The 15,720-nt window shown below is 41.7% G+C and overlaps 1 protein-coding gene and 1 non-coding gene across 5 annotated transcripts; one reads left to right on the top strand and one right to left on the bottom strand.

Moving 5' to 3' along the window:
- Window positions 1–701: 701 nt before the first annotated feature.
- LOC129538762 (small nucleolar RNA SNORA40) lies at window positions 702–806 on the top strand. The gene has a single exon (XR_008682303.1). It is a non-coding gene; the product is annotated as a small nucleolar RNA SNORA40 (small nucleolar RNA).
- Window positions 807–8,031: 7,225 nt separating this feature from the next.
- MED18 (mediator complex subunit 18) lies at window positions 8,032–15,021 on the bottom strand. Of its 4 annotated transcripts, none has more exons than XM_088844144.1 (3): window positions 14,822–15,021; window positions 13,920–13,998; window positions 8,032–8,776 (listed from the first exon to the last, which is right to left on the bottom strand). In XM_088844144.1, exons 2-3 carry the CDS (start codon window positions 13,990–13,992, stop codon window positions 8,223–8,225), a joined length of 627 nt encoding a protein of 208 aa, XP_088700270.1. In that variant the 5' UTR covers window positions 13,993–13,998; window positions 14,822–15,021; the 3' UTR covers window positions 8,032–8,222. The 4 variants fall into 4 exon arrangements, with proteins under 4 accessions (XP_088700270.1, XP_088700259.1, XP_088700256.1 ...); XM_088844133.1 differs by having other exon boundaries at window positions 13,920–14,062; window positions 14,822–15,020; XM_088844130.1 differs by having other exon boundaries at window positions 13,920–14,062; window positions 14,835–15,020.
- Between the last annotated feature and the right edge of the window lie 699 nt (window positions 15,022–15,720).

Raw genomic sequence — 15,720 nt, 5'->3', positions numbered from 1 at the left:
TAAAAGTGACATCATGAAACACTGGAACGATTGTTTTTCCCTTGATAATAGAAAAATGAATTCACTGTGTAGAGAAAAAAGCTGAGTTTTTCCCTAAATGTGAAAGTTAAAACTATAAAGCTATTTTTAGACAGTACAGGAAAATCTGTTACCCAGGTATAAATAAAGACTTCCAAAATAAGACTCCAAATTCTAAGGTCAAAATTTAGGACATCTACTACATTAATGACATAACAAATTTGCATGAAGGTTGCAGACTGGGAGAAGGTATCTGCAGTGTTTAAACAAGGAGGGACTTCCCTGGTGGTCCAGTGGTTAAGATACTACCCTCTCGATGCAGGGGCCCCAGGTTCAGTCCCTGGTCAGAGAACTAGGTCCTGCATGTGGCAGCAAAGATTGAAAATCCAGTGTGAGGCAGCTAAGACCCAGAGTAGCCAAAAAAATAAATAAATAAATAAATGTTAATAAACAAGGAATAATGTCTAGAATATTCAATCGTTACAAATCAACAAGACAAGAAATCAAATAGAAAAACAAGCAAAGGATATATATAAATACCTTAGTATTTTTTCACATACTAAGCATACCAAAAAATGAAAGTGTCAACTTTAATTATAATCAGAGAAATGCAAATCAAAACAGCTGAGAACTCCCACTTTACCACTACCAGACTAGCAAAAATCAATAGTTCTTGTGTTTTTTGTTTCTTTGTTTAATCTGTGGACAAAGGTGAGAAAAGAAATCCTCTTTTGCAGCCCAGAACTCATTGTTTAGTATGAGTTTTGAGACAGATAAGAAGGATCATGATATCTGAAAGAGATTCAAGTGGTGGAGGTATTGATAAACACAAAGGTTGCTTCCAGGACTATAGATCTGATCATTTAAAAGTTTAAGATATGAAGGAAATTACCAACTACATTGATTTAGTACTCTAATTTTAATGTTGACATGAAACAAAGATGGCTTCCTTTTTTAGGCTTTTGAGGGTCTGAACTTTAAAAATGAATTACCATATCCTAATGATCTATATTATTCTTATTTTTTTAATAGCTTATTTTTTTTAAGTACTTTATTTATTTTTGGCTGTGCTGGGTCTTTCGCTAGTTGTGGAGAACAGGGGTTACTCTCTAGTTTCTGTGCCTGAGCTTCTCACTGCAGTGGCTGAGTTGCAGAGTACTAGCTCTAGGGCTCCAAGGCTCCAGTAGTTGGGGCCCCTGGGCTCTTAAGCACAGGCTTAAGAGTTGAGGCATATGGGCTTAGTTGCTCTGTGGCATGTGGGATCTTCCTGGATCAGGGATTGAACTCGTGTATCCTGCATTGGCAGGCAGATTCTTTACCACTGAACCATCAAGGAAGCCCCAGCTGCACTGTTATGAGGTGTGATAGCTTAAGAGTAAATCTGATTTGAACCTAAAGCATGTTTAGAGGATATCTAAAATTCAGAACCAGGCAGATCCATCTCCTCTGACCCTAAACATCAGTTCAGTTCAGTTCAGTCGCTCAGTCGTGTCCGACTCTCCGCGACCCCATGAATCACAGCACGCCAGGCCTCCCTGTCCATCACCAACTCCCGGAGTACACTCAAACTCATGTCCACAGAGTCGGTGATGGCATCCAGCCATCTCATTCTCCGTCGTCCCCTTCTCCTCCCGCCCCCAACCTTTCCCAGCATCAGAGTCTTTTCCAGTGAGTCAACTCGTCGCATGAGGTGGCCAAAGTATTGCAGTTTCAGCTTTAGCATCAGTCCCTCCAATGAACACCCAGGATTGATCTCCTTTAGAATGGACTGGTTGGATCTCCTTGCAGTCCAAGGGACTCTCAAGAGTCTTCTCCAACACCACAGTTCAAAAGCATCGATTCTTCGGCGATCAGCTTTCTTCACAGTCCAACTCTCACATCCATACATGACCACGGGAAAAACCATTGCCTTGACTAGACGGACCTTGGTTGGCAAAGTAATGTCTCTGCTTTTTAATATACTATCAAGGTTGGTCATAACTTTCCTTCCAAGGAGCAAGCGTCTTTTAATTTCATGGCTGCAATCAGTATCTGCAGTGATTTTGGAGCCCAAAAAAATAAAGTCTGACACTGTTTCCACTGTTTTTCCATCTATTTCCCATGAAGTGATGGGACCAGATGCCATGATCTTTGTTTTCTGAATGTTGAGCTTCAAGCCAACCTTTTCACTCTCCTCTTTCACTTTCATCAAGAGGCTTTTGAGTTCCTCTTCACTTTCTGCCATAAGGGTAGTGTCATCTGCATATCTGAGGTTATTGAGATTTCTCCCAGCAATCTTGATTCCAGCTTGTGCTTCTTCCAGCCCGGCGTTCCTCATGATGTACTCTGCATATAAGTTAAATAAGCAAGGTGACAATATACAACCTTGACGTACACCTTTTCCTACTTGGAACCAGTCTGTTGTTCCATGTCCAGTTCTAACTGTTGCTTCCTGACCTGCATACAGGTTTCTCAAGAGGCAGGTCAGGTGGTCTGGGATTCCCATCTCTTTCAGAATGTTCCACAGTTTATTGTGATCCACACAGTCAAAGGCTTTGGCATAGTCAATGAAGCAGAAATAGATGTTTTTCTGGAACTCTCTTGCTTTCTCCATGATCCAGCGGATGTTGGCAATTTGATCTCTGGTGCCTCTGCCTTTTCTAGAACCTGCTTGAACATCTGGGAGTTCACGGTTCACATACTGCTGAAGCCTGGCTTGGAGAATTTTGAGCATGACTTTACTCGCGTGTGAGATGAGTGCAATTGTGCGGTAGTTTGAGCATTCTTTGGCATTGCCTTTCTTTGGGATTGGAATGAAGACTGACCTCTTCCAGTCCTGTGGCCAGCGCTGAGTTTTCCAAATCTGCTGGCATACTGAGTGCAGCACTTTCACAGCATCATCTTTCAAGACTTGAAATAGCTCAACTGGAATTCCATCACCTCCACTAGCTTTGCTAGTAGTGATGCTTTCTATGTTTTGGACCCTAAACATAGTCCAAAGCTAATGGCTTGAGGAAATTGAATCCCCAAGACCACAGCTGGGGAATTTTGAAATGTGTCCCTATTCCACTGAATATCAAAGAAGCCCAACTGAAAAACTGTGGAGTAAGCAAAAATTCTTTTTGAAAGGGTTATCTTGAACTCAAATGGAGGAATTAAGGCGATTGGCAAGGAGAAGACATCAGAATGTGAAATTACTTAAAAATTTATTGACAAATAATTTTGCTTGTTACATATTAAAAAAATCTTTACACTTAAATAAAATACTGGCAAAAATTAGAAAAATGGTAACACTGAAGATTGATGAGGATGTGGTTAATAAGATTTCTTGTGTACTGTGATAGTAATGGAAATAGCACAGATATTCTGAAAAGCAACCTGATAATTTTTGGCAAAATTGAGCATTCCCAATTACATAGTGTAGGGGAATTATTCATGTCAATATACAAGCTTGGTTATTTTTGCAATTTTAATAGTAACAGAGTGTTGATGGCAATCTAGATTTCTATCATCTAAAGAGTGAATGAGTATAAACGTGGTAGATGCACAGTACTTATGTGCCTGGATTCTGAAGCTAGACTGTTCAAGTTCAAATGCAGGCTCCAACACTTACAGTGGAAGTAAAAATTTGAGTTATTTGTGCCTCATTCTTATCTACAAAATGGGAGTAAAAATATCATAGGGTTGTTGGGAGAAGTATATGATTTAAAACATTTAAAGCATCTGAAACAGAGTTAGCATTGTTGTCGTTCAGTCACTAAGTCATGCCCAACTCTGCAGCCCCACGGACTGCAGCATGCCAGGCTTCCCTGTCCTTCACTATAGAGTTTGCTGAGATTCATGTCCATTGAGTCAGTGATGCTATCTAACCATCTCATCTTCAGGTCCCCTTCCCCTTTTGCCTTCACTCTTTCCCAGCATCAGGGTCTTTTCCAATGAGTTGGCTCTTCGCATCAGGTGGCCAAAATATTGGAAGCTTCAGCTTCATTATCAGTCCTTCCAGTGAATATCCAGGGTTGATTTCCTTTAGGATTGACTGGTTTGATCTCCTTGCAGTCCAAGGGACTCTCAACAGTCTTCTCCAGCACCAGAATTCGAAGGCATCAATTCTTTAGTGCTCAACCTTCTTTATGGTCCAATTCACATCCATACATGACTACTAGAAAAACCATAGCTTTGACTATATGGACCTTTGTTGGCAAAGTTAAGCATTATTTAAGTACTAATATTACTAGTAATATGAAAGCCTATGCAAGTTCAAAGTTGTAAGTTAGGTTTATGTATAGCAACAAGAGAATATCACAAAAGCAAAAATAACTTTAAAAAGAAGAAGAACGTTTATTGCACATCACTTATGTGAATATGCTTACATAACTCTACATAGTTTATAAGACAAGCATCAGAGACATACATTGAACATATATGAATGGGTGCCTATAATAAAGAGTCGAGTTTAGGAATAAAGTGGAAGACTACAAAATAAGAAAGGGGCCTGCTTGAATTATCTTGCTAATATATTATGAAAGGAGGAACAAGATTTACTCATGCAACTGAAGCAACAGTTAGACCGGACATGGAACACAGACTGGTTTCAAATTGGGAAAAGGGTACGTCAAGGCTGTATATTGTCACCCTGCTTATTTAACTTATATGCAGAGTACATCATGTGGAATGCCAGGCTGGATGAAGCACAAGCTGGAATCAAGATTGCCAGGAAAAATAGCAATAACCTCAGATATGCAGATGACACGACCCTTATGGCAGAAAGTGAAGAGGAACTGAAGAGCCTCTTGATGAAAGTGAAAGAGGAGAGTGAAAAAGCTGGCTTAAAACTCAACATTCAGAAAACTAAGATCATGGCATCTGGTCCCATCACTTCATGGTAAATAGATGGAGAAACAATGGAAACAGCGAGAGACTTTTTTTGGGGGGGTTCCAAAATCACTGCAGATGTTTACTGCAGCCATGAAATTACAAGATGCTTGCTCCTTGGAAGAAAATCTATGACAAACCTATACAGCATATTAAAAAGCAGAGACATTACTTTGCTAGCAAAGGTCCGCTAGTTGAGGCTATGGTTTTTCCAGTAGTCATGTATGGATGTGAGAGTTGGACTCAAAAGAAAGCTGAGCGCCAAAGAATTGATGCTTTTGAACTGTGGTTTTGGAGAAGACTCTTGAGACTCCCTTGGACTGCAAGGAGATCAAACCAATCAATTCTAAAGGAAATCAGTTCTGAATACTCATTGGAAGGACTGATGCTGAAGCTCCAATACTTTGGCCACCTGATGGGAAGAACTGACTCATTGGAAAAGACCCTGATGCTGGGAAAGATTGAAGGCAGAAGAAGCAGACAACAGAGGATGAGATGGTTGGATGGCATCACTGGCTTGATGAACATGAGTTTGAGAAAGCTCCAGGAGTTGGTGAAGGACAGGGAAGTCTGGCGTGCTGCAGTCCCTGGGGTCGCAGAGTCAAACACAACTGAGCAACTCAACTGATGCAACTGAAGCCAGTAAAAGCTGTGTTGAAAATATGCAAGGTTAAGTCAAGAAAAGGATCCCAGAACCAGAGAAATAACCACCTAACCAACTTGGAAGCTATCCTATCCTTGATTTTACCCTTAAATCAGGTAATATCATCCTTACCATTTAAGTCAACTTTGGATAGGTTTTTTTTTAACAGAGTATTCATATAATCTTTCGAGTGGCAAACTGAGGTCCAACGAGAATTATGATTTGTCAAATGTTGGTCAACTGGGGTGTTATCTAAGTGGAAGGTTCCAGAAGAAAATGAAAATTTTGAGTGACCTACAATTTACAATTTTTAGCAAGCCAAACTGTCTCCAGCGTATTAAAAACTTCTACAGGTATTAAAATAACCCACATTTATCTCACACAGAACTGTTTTAAACAATTCATTAAGTCAAATGGGAAATTATATAAAAGCTCTTTACAAATAAAGATGAACAATGAAGAAAAGGAAATTCATGTAAGGAAAAAAATGTCCAATAAACATAAAAATTTAAATCTCACTGATCGTGTTTTTTTTTTTTTTAATTAAAACCAGTCACCATTTAACATCAAATGGGAAAAATGTGTTATCATGGTCACATCCAGTTTTGGCAACTGTGTTGGAAACCTCATTTACAACTGGTAGGAGTGAAAACTAGAACATTTCTGGAAGGCATTTGGCAATACATGGCATAAGACTTAAAACAGTACATACTCTCTGACTCAGCAGTTCCCTAGAATTTATCCTAAAGAATGATCACACATGACAAAAAATATCTAATTAAAAGTACTAGCAACACCAAATAGTTTATAAAAGCAAAAATATGGGATCTAACTAAAAATTCCAAAGTAGAGGAAACAAGTTTTAGAAAATCCTAATGATAGGATACAAATAATAATTACAATTATCAATATTTAAATACAAGCTCTGCTCGTTTGTAGCTGAATCACTCAGGGAAAGCTAATTACTCTCTCTGCACCTCAGTTTCCCTGTAAAATATGGGTCTGTTGTGAGGGTTAAATTAATAAACATACCTAATGAACTCCGGGAGTTGGTGATGGACAGGGAGGCCTGGCGTGCTGTGATTCATGCAGTCGCAAAGAGTTGGACACGACTGAACTGAACTGAAACCACTTAGGATAACACTGACACATAATCAGTTCAGTTCAGTTGCTCAGTCGTGTCTGACTCTCTGCGACCCCATGAATCACAGCACGCCAGGCCTCCCTGTCCATCACCAACTCCCGGAGTTCACTCAAACTCATGTCCATCGAGTTGGTGATGCCATTCAGCCATCTCATTCTCTGTCGTCCCCTTCTCCTCCTGCCCCCAATCCCTCCCAGCATCAGAGTCTTTTCCAGTGAGTCAACTCTTCGCATGAGGTGGCCAAAGTATTGGGAGTTTCAGCTTTAGCATCAGTCCTTCCAATGAACACCCAGGATTGATCTTCTTCAGAAAGGACTGGTTGGATCTCCTTGCAGTCCAAGGGACTCTCGAGTCTTCTCCAGCACCACAGTTCAAAAGCATCAATTCTTCAGCGATCAGCTTTCTTCACAGTCCAACTCTTACATCCATGCATGACCACGGGAAAAACCATAGCCGTGACTAGATGGACCTTTGTTGGCAAAGTAATGTCTCTGCTTTTTAATATGCTATCCAGGTTGGTCATAACTTTCCTTCCAAGAAGTAAGCGTCTTTTAATTTCATGGCTGCAATCAGCATCCGCAGTGATTTTGGAGCCCCCAAAAATAAAGTCTGACACTGTTTATTGGTTTTCTTTGGCTCCCTCCTTTCATTCTTTCTGGAGTTATTTCCCCACTGATCTCTAAGAACTCAATAAAAACTTTTTTTTTTAAGCAGAACACTGTAGCCTAATATCCTGGAAAAATGTTACTGATTAAAAAAAATGATTACAAACCAGTATATACACGATATTTTTCTAAAATATATCTCATATATATACATTTCTAAAAATAAAGCCTAGAAGGATATAAAACAAAATAGAAACTATACACCTCAGGACTTCCCTGGTGGTCCAGTGGTTAAGAAACTGCTTCCACTACAGGGGGCATAGGTTTGATCCCTGGTTTGGGAACTAAGTTCCTGCATGCCACGCATGAGGCACACCAAAAAAAAAAAAAAAACAACCAGCACATCTCTTTAAATAATAGGATTACACATTATCTTTCTTATTTTTGTCTGTATTTAATTTTTTTCAATAACAAACACATGCTACTCATACAAAAGGTAAAAGCTATCTATCATCGACCAAATATAAACAAAACACTGTCCTATATTTGCTCCAGTTGGTAATGAGTCCATCCCAAATTAGTAGGGTAGTACGGTGCAGAATCAGAATAGTAGACATTTCTCCTTACAGCTTTTATTGCTGCACAATACAAACTTGGTCTCTATTTTACAAACCTTATACACAAAAAGTTTTCTTCCCGAAAGCTACTTTACTCCAGTTTCCCCTCTTCCTGCAGAAGGATGATCTAGATTCTCCATGTTACTCTTAGTGTTTAAGTTAGAAAGGCTGTCACAAAAGTGAACTGGCCATATGAGGAAACCAGTGCAAAGAACCAACTGAGTTCTCACTGGCTTCCATCCTGAGGGAAGAATGCATGGCTGGCAGTGGTGAAATGGGGCAATTATAACATCTTTTCTTGTAACAGCTGAGGACAAGCCCCAGTGGTGGACAGATTGTCTCAGTCACATGAGCCTTTTGGGGTCTATTTTCTCTAGGTGAACCAGAGGTTTCAGCTGCTCCGCAAAGTTCCTCATGTCATCAGAGACCATGTCCTGCCCCGCTGGTGCAACAACACTTAGTTCCACGAGATAGGAGAGTGACAAGGCCTCAGTGTTGTCTGTGTTCCCTGGCACCAGGATGCGGAAGATCTTGTACACCACAATCTTCATGATGCCTTTCCGGAACAAGTGTCCCCTGGCAACAAACTCGTGGTCCATGCGAAAGCCCATTTCCATGAGGAAGTCAGTGAGGTTCTCAGATGTTGCAATGTCCACGCAGTTACGCACCAGGGCATGGCGGTTCTTGTCTCCCATCTCTGGCTGTCCCAGGTAGCGAAGATGCCAGGGTGCCCCTGCCCTATCCAGAGAGCGCCGGGCTCTTAGAACAAATGGACTGGCTTGCTGGCCCTTAAGGAGGAATACCATCTCATGGTCAACAAAAGTCTCGGGTTCCATGTTGTCACATAAACCACGAAGGCGGTGGATGAGGCTTTCCAAGCTGTGATCTAAAACACTTCCTAAAGAAGGAAAAAAGCACTATTGAGTCCATCTTTCATTTTGGGTAATGGAATTAGCAAAAGACTGAAAAAAACTTAAAAAGACAAAATAATTTAGTGCAGTGTTTTGTAAACCATAGGCCCAATATATAAGATTTTAGAGAGGTTACACTGCCAAGGTATTATATAACAAGTTAATCTCTTTTCAATTTTTTGCACTTTCTTATTTGGTATTAGAAGTTAGGCCTTGTTTAGTAATGCTAACCTCTAGCAGACTTCGGGGTTTAACAGGCAACAGTATCTACCTAGAATAATTATTTTATTCCATTCTATTATAAAATAATATATATTTTTATTATATAAAAAAAATAATAAATAAAACAGCATGTGTGTGTGTTAGTTGCTCAGTCGTGTCCGACTCTGCAACCCCACAGACTGTAGCCTGCCAGGCTCCTCTATCCATGGGATTTTCTAAGCAAGAGTACTGGAGTGGGTGGCCATTTTCTTCTCCAATAGAATAGCGTATTTCCCTCCAATCTCTTTTCACTTTTCCACTTTATTTTTTTTAGCTTATCACCTCAACTCTTTAGTCATCTTTCGACTTATCAATGTATAGACTTTTTAGTCATCTTTCTTTCTCTACTGCTGATACTCCAATGTGACGAATATATTCCTTTATTGACTAAATCTGTTAAAGTAAATAAAAATATACTACTGTAACTACAGTAAATATTGACAGTGGTACTCAAATGACTAAATTTTTGGAAAAGCAACAGAGTGGGTCCCAGTTATCATAGGACAGAAAATCACAGGAGTAGGGAGTGGGTCCTACATTCAGAACAGTGTCAGACATGTGTTTTTTCATTCTTCAAACATTTAAGGAGCTTTGTTAAGTCCTGGTTCATATACTTACACTCACTGAATGGCACCATGCTAAGAAGTAGGGGGCCTGGCCTGCCCAGAGAGTATAGTTTAATGGGGGAAACAAAAAAGAATAAATAAGTAAACCAATAAACAAGAGATAAATGGAAATAAATAAGTAAACAAACGAATAAGAGATAAACAGGATACGGAATAGAGAGCAACCGGTATGGGTGGAGAAGACAAGACCTCTGAGGGCTTGGAGTAGTCAGAGATCTCTAAGGGAAGGACAACTGAGTTGAGGCCTGAGGGATAAATATGAGATGGCTAAATATGTGAAGGGCTGGAACAAAGTATAGAGGCCGGGGGATCAGAGGTAGGAAAGAGCTTGGGGAACGCAAAGAAATGAAAGGATCTCAGTGTGGCTGAAGTACGGTAAGCAAGATGGAAGATGATCATGAAATGAGTATTTGGGGTGGGCCAAAGCATGCAGGCCTTATGTGTCGCCCGTGCTAAAGTAAGGCCACTGGGCAGTTATTAGCTCCACACTTTATTCTCCATGCAACAAGGAAAGATATGACTGGATTTACATTTTAAAAAGATCCCTTTCTGGCCTCGGCTCTCGGCGGGGACGCTGCTTTGCTAGAGGTTCCGATGGCTCAGGTCGTCCCGCAGCCAGGCCTGTGAGCGCCGGGGCGCCGGGCGGGACTCTGCGGCCTCCCTGAGTCTTGGGAGGCTGCTGCCGCAACCGGGCCGGCAAGATGCTCCTGGCACCTGCACGCGTGGATGGCAGCGGCCTGCTTTGGCCTCCGCCACGTCATTGTTGAGACCTCAGGAGGCTCCACGCAGCCCCAAGTGTGCTCTTCCATGCCAGGAGAGGGCGCTGGGGTGGGGGCTTTTGAGTTCATTGACTGCGTGCCAGGGAATTTCTAATGAGGGGATTTTGTGTGTGTGAGAGGGAAAGGCTCACCGTGTAACAGCACGTATGCAGCCCATGTTGTGGTGTGAAATCAGGCCAACGCAAGAGTGCCATTTCAGGTGTAGATCTTGATAACAATGTCATGGTGCAGAATTTGACGGAAATGAGTATCACCATCCTTGCAGGTGAAAGATGGACGCTGGAAGCATAGACTGCTGCCAACTGAATACTTAACTATCTGGAAGCGCGAAGATGACCTAAAGCTGTCCTTGGTGAGGAATTTGACAACTTGATCTTCAGGAGCTGCTTAGAGTATTTAAAATTTCCAGGATTGCTTAAAAAATAGTGCTTTTGGACAGCCCATAAATGTACATATAAAACAGTGGGACTGTAAGTAAAATAATGTGCTTGCTTCTTGGAAAACAAAAAAAAGATCATCCCAGGAAAACTGGTATGGATGCTTCAACCAGACAGGGTCACATGAAAAAAAGTGGGAGTGAGGGGAGGCGGGTCCAAGTTAAAGAGGCTTAAGAGACACGGTTTTCATAGGTAATGCATGAGACAATATTATGCCCTGGATCAAAACTACAAGATGGAGGAAACTTTTGAATCTGAATTAGATATTCAGTTCAGTTCAGTTCAGTTCAGTCGCTCAGTCGTGTCTGACTCTTTGCGACCCCATGAACCACAGCACGCCAGGCCTCCCTGTCCATCACCAACTCGTGGAGTTCACTCAAACTCATGTCCATAGAGTCGGTGATGACATCCAGCCATCTCACTCTCTGTCGTCCCTGTCTCCTCCCACCCCCAATCCCTCCCAGCATCAGACTCTTTTCCAGTGAGTCAACTCGTCACATGAGGTGGCCAAAGTATTGGGGTTTCAGCTTTAGCATCAGTCCTTCCCAATGAACACCCAGGATTGATCTCCTTTAGAATGGACTGGTTGGATCTCCTTGCAGTCCAAGGGACTCTCAAGAGTCTTCTCCAGCACCACAGTTCAAAAGCATCAATTCTTCGGTGATCAGCTTTCTTCACAGTCCAACTCTCACATCCACACATGACCACGGGAAAAACCATAGCCTTGACTAGATGGACCTTGGTTGGCAAAGTAATGTCTCTGCTTTTTTATATGCTATCTAGGCTGGTCATCACTTTCCTTCCAAGGAGTAAGCATCTTTTAATTTCATGGCTGCAATCAGCATCCGCAGTGATTTTGGAGCCCCCAAAAATAAAGTCTGATACTGTTTCCACTGTTTCCCCATCTATTTCCCATGAAATGATGGGACCAGATGCCATGATCTTCGTTTTCTGAATGTTGAGCTTCAAGCCAACCTTTTCCCTCACCTCTTTCACTTTCATCAAGAGGCCTTTGAGTTCCTCTTCACTTTCTGCCATAAGGGTGGTGTCATCTGCATATCTGAGGTTATTGATATTTCTCCCGGCAATCTTGATTCCAGCTTGTGCTTCTTCCAGCCCAGCGTTCCTCATGATGTACTCTGCATATAAGTTAAATAAGCAGGGTGACAATATACAACGTTGATGTACTCCTTTTCCTATTTGGAACCAGTCTGTTGTTCCATGTCCAGTTTTAACTGTTGCTTCCTGACCTGCATACAGGTTTCTCAAGAGGCAGGTCAGGTGGTCTGGTATTCCCATTTCTTTCAGAATTTTCCACAGTTTATTGTGATCCACACAGTCAAAGGCTCTGGCATAGTCAATGAAGCAGAAATAGATGTTTTTCTGGAACTTTAGATGATATTAAAAATATACTATGAATTTTTCAGGTAATAATGATAGTATTGGGATTATTAAGGAAAATACTGTTGCTTTTTTAGAGATGTATACTGAAAGTGTTTGGGGGTAAAATGTTACGAGATCTGAAACTGTCTTCAAAAACAGCAAAATGAAAAAGATAAAGCAAATATGGCAAAAGGACAGAAACTGAAATCTAGGTGACCAGATCTAGAAATCTAAGTTGACTGTTCACAGGAATTCCCTGGTCATCCAGTGGTTAGGACTTGGTGCTCCCAATGCAGGGGACCCAGGTTTCATCCCTGGTCTAGGAACTAAGATCCTGCATGCCATCAGGTATGGCCAAATTAAAAAATAATAAGAGAAATGGAGTGTTAACTATATTAGTCTCTATTTTCTTCTCCCTGAGATTGATTCTGAATGCATGGCTTACACAACTGATGACTGACAGTGGCCCTTACTGAGATGGGAAAGATGAGGAGTGAAATTAACAATCCTATTTTGTTCATAGTAAGTTCATTGGAAGGACTGATGCTAAAGCTGAAACTCCAATACTTTGGCCACCTCATGCAAAGAGTTGACTCACTAGAAAAGAGTCTGATGCTAGGAAGGATTGGGGGTGGGAGGAGATGGGGATGACAGAGAATGAGATGGCTGGATGGCATCACCGACTCGATGGACATGAGTTGAGTGAACTCTGGGAGTTGGTGATGGACAGGGAGGCCTGGCGTGCTGTGATTCATGGGGTCGCAAAGAGTCGGACACGACTGAGGGACTGAACTGAACTGAACTGAAGTTACTAAATGGATGATCTGAATTAAAGTCTAAATTCTTCCACTAAAGATTAAATGCCCTCCTGAAAATCATAACCCTCTCTGGGTCTTGAGTTTTCTCATCTGGGAAAGTTACTTCACTTATATTTCCTGATCTATGAGATGGAACTAATAATGGTATCATAACATTACCATATGATCTATTAATCTCACTTTTGGGCATTCACTCCTAAAGAATTCAAAGCAGGATCTTGAAGAGGTATGTGCACACTTATGTTCACTGAGCATTATCTATGATAACCATTTGGGTAGAAGCAATCCAAATGTCTGACAGAGAAATGAATAAAGAAAATGTGGTACGTAGATACAGTGGAACATTATTCAGATTTTTAAAAGGAGATTCTCTCACATGCTAAAGGGTTAATGTTGAGGACATTATATTAAGTGAAATAAGCCAGTCATAAAAAGACAAATACTGATGCTTCCACTCCAATGAGGTTATCTAAAGTTGTCAAAATTAGAAACATAAAGTAAAAAGGTTGTTGCCAAGGCCTGGGACAAGGCAAAAGGAGGAATTAGTATTTAACAGGAATAGAATTTCAATTCTGCAAGGTGAAAAAGTTCTAGAGATTAGCTATACAACAATGTGAAATACTTAACGTTACTGAACTATATGCTTAGAAATGTTTAATATGGTAAACTTAATGTTACGTATTTGTGACCATAATTAAAAGTAAATTGGGGAATAAAAGGGAGCCAGAAATTATGCAGGTAGCCTTTATATAACAGCCTCTCATCTCCATGGAAAGCGGAACAGAAAAGAGGAAAACAGGTAATTCAAGCTTCCTAGTTCACTTACCCTGCAGTAGGTACTCCATCATGTTAATGGTGCCCCCGGTGACAGGCATCATGGTGACTGGAGGTGCCTCCATGTTTATCTGTTTAAGTTGAAAACGAGAGAACTAGATTTTGAGTCCCCAGTCAGGTAAAGACAGGATACACCTGGAGAAGAGTTATACTTGTTAATACATGGGAGAGCCAGAGAGACACCAGATCTGCTTGGGTCATTGGCCTGGACATGAATATTCATTCATCCACCCATTCAAAACTTTTTTAGTAACTGCTATAGGAAAGTTTCAGGTGATCCAGAAATACACAAAGGAGGCCTGATCATGGAGTTACAGCATAATCTTCCAGTCTCAAGGTCTGAAACCCTTCAGTGGTTTTCTGTGCACCCTGGGACTCAATGTCTTTCTTCTAAAATGAGGCCCCGATATTAACCCCCAAGGCTTTGTGGCTCAGATGACATAATGGACCTGCAACTAAAGACTGAAAGGTGACTTAAGGACTCTGGTATGCCCTTCAATTTATAGATGAGGATATTGAGGCTTGGGGAGGAGCCTAAGGACATAATGGGTCGGTGGCAGAACCTAGACCAGACTAAAATCTAGGCGTTCCACCTCTCTGAAAACCTTTTAAAGAGATTGAAGCAAAAGCGCGAAGTTCTTTCCATTGATGCTTTGTGTTAGTCGTTCAGTCATGTCCGACTCTTTGTGACCCCATGGACTTAGCCCGCCAGACTCCTCAGTGCATGGGACTTTCCAGGCAAGAGTACTGGAGTGGGCTGCCATTTCCTTCTCCAGGGAATCGTCCCGACCCACGGGTCGAACCCAGGTCTCCTGCATTGTAGACAGACGCTTTACCGTCTGAGCCACCAGGGACAGGGCCTCCTAAAGCCAGCATCAAAATGTGCCCACTTACACCAAAAACACACCTCCGAGTGCGTTCCAGCCTCTTCCAGCAAAGCGGCAGACCGTATTCACCCAAGCACCTCCGAGCTTTCGAGCAACAATCACCACCCCCAGCCCTAAACTTGAAAACCCCTGGGAAGTGTAACACTTCTCTCGCCTCTTCCCACTTCTGACAAAAATCTTCCGTCGCGCAAACCTCGATACCGCTACTCGGCGACGTACGGGTGCCGAGAGGACAAAAAAGTCAATTCCCCGGTACGGCAAGCAGGAGCGCATGCGCATGCTGCACAGAAGATGGCGGCCTCCTTAGGAACGGTCTTTTGCAAGTTCCAGGAGGCACTGACGTCATAGGCCGTCCTCCAGGAAAATATTTTTTTTCAACTGTGAAGACCTGGACGTGTTTTTGTCCAGGAAATCTCTTGGACCTGAAAGGACAAAGAGACCCTGGGGAAGAGAGCTTCAGAAAAAGAGGAGAGATTGTCGTAAAACAGAAACTTGTTTTGGTTGGGTATCTGAAAATAGAACTTCCCCGGTGGCTCAGCGGTAAAGAATCTACCTGCAGAAGACACAGAAGCCTCTGGTTGGATCCCTGGGTCGGGAAGATCCCCTGGAGGAGGGCATGGCAACCCACTCCAGTATTCTTGCCTGGAGAATCCCATGGACAGAGTGGCTGGCTACAGTCCATAGGGTCAAATAGTCCCGCAGGACTTAAGCGACTGAGTAGGCACGCAAGCAAACTGTTCAGAACCGTGAGGGAGCTCAGCAATACATTTAATACTTGTTCACTCTTCTGTGTTTGTTTCACTTCAATACAAAAATATCGGGAGATAAATAAATTCGACAAGTATTTACCGAACACTGCTTATGTGTTAAGGACATAAAGTACAGGAAAAGAGTGAGCTGGAATAA

The sequence above is a fragment of the Moschus berezovskii genome, chromosome 2 (genome assembly GCF_049115385.1).
Source record: "Moschus berezovskii isolate FMDL1 chromosome 2, NW_MosBer_1.0, whole genome shotgun sequence".
NCBI lineage: Eukaryota > Metazoa > Chordata > Mammalia > Artiodactyla > Moschidae > Moschus > Moschus berezovskii.
This window is presented reverse-complemented; position numbering and strand designations above follow the sequence as displayed.

Excerpts from the sequence above, each read along its gene's own strand:
- MED18 (XM_088844144.1), bottom strand. The coding sequence starts at position 13,992 with ATGGAGGCACCTCCAGTCACCATGATGCCTGTCACCGGGGGCACCATT. Across the intron at positions 8,777-13,919 it reads GATGGAGTACCTACTGCAGG|GAAGTGTTTTAGATCACAGC; the intron begins GTAAGTGAACTA and ends TTCCTTCTTTAG.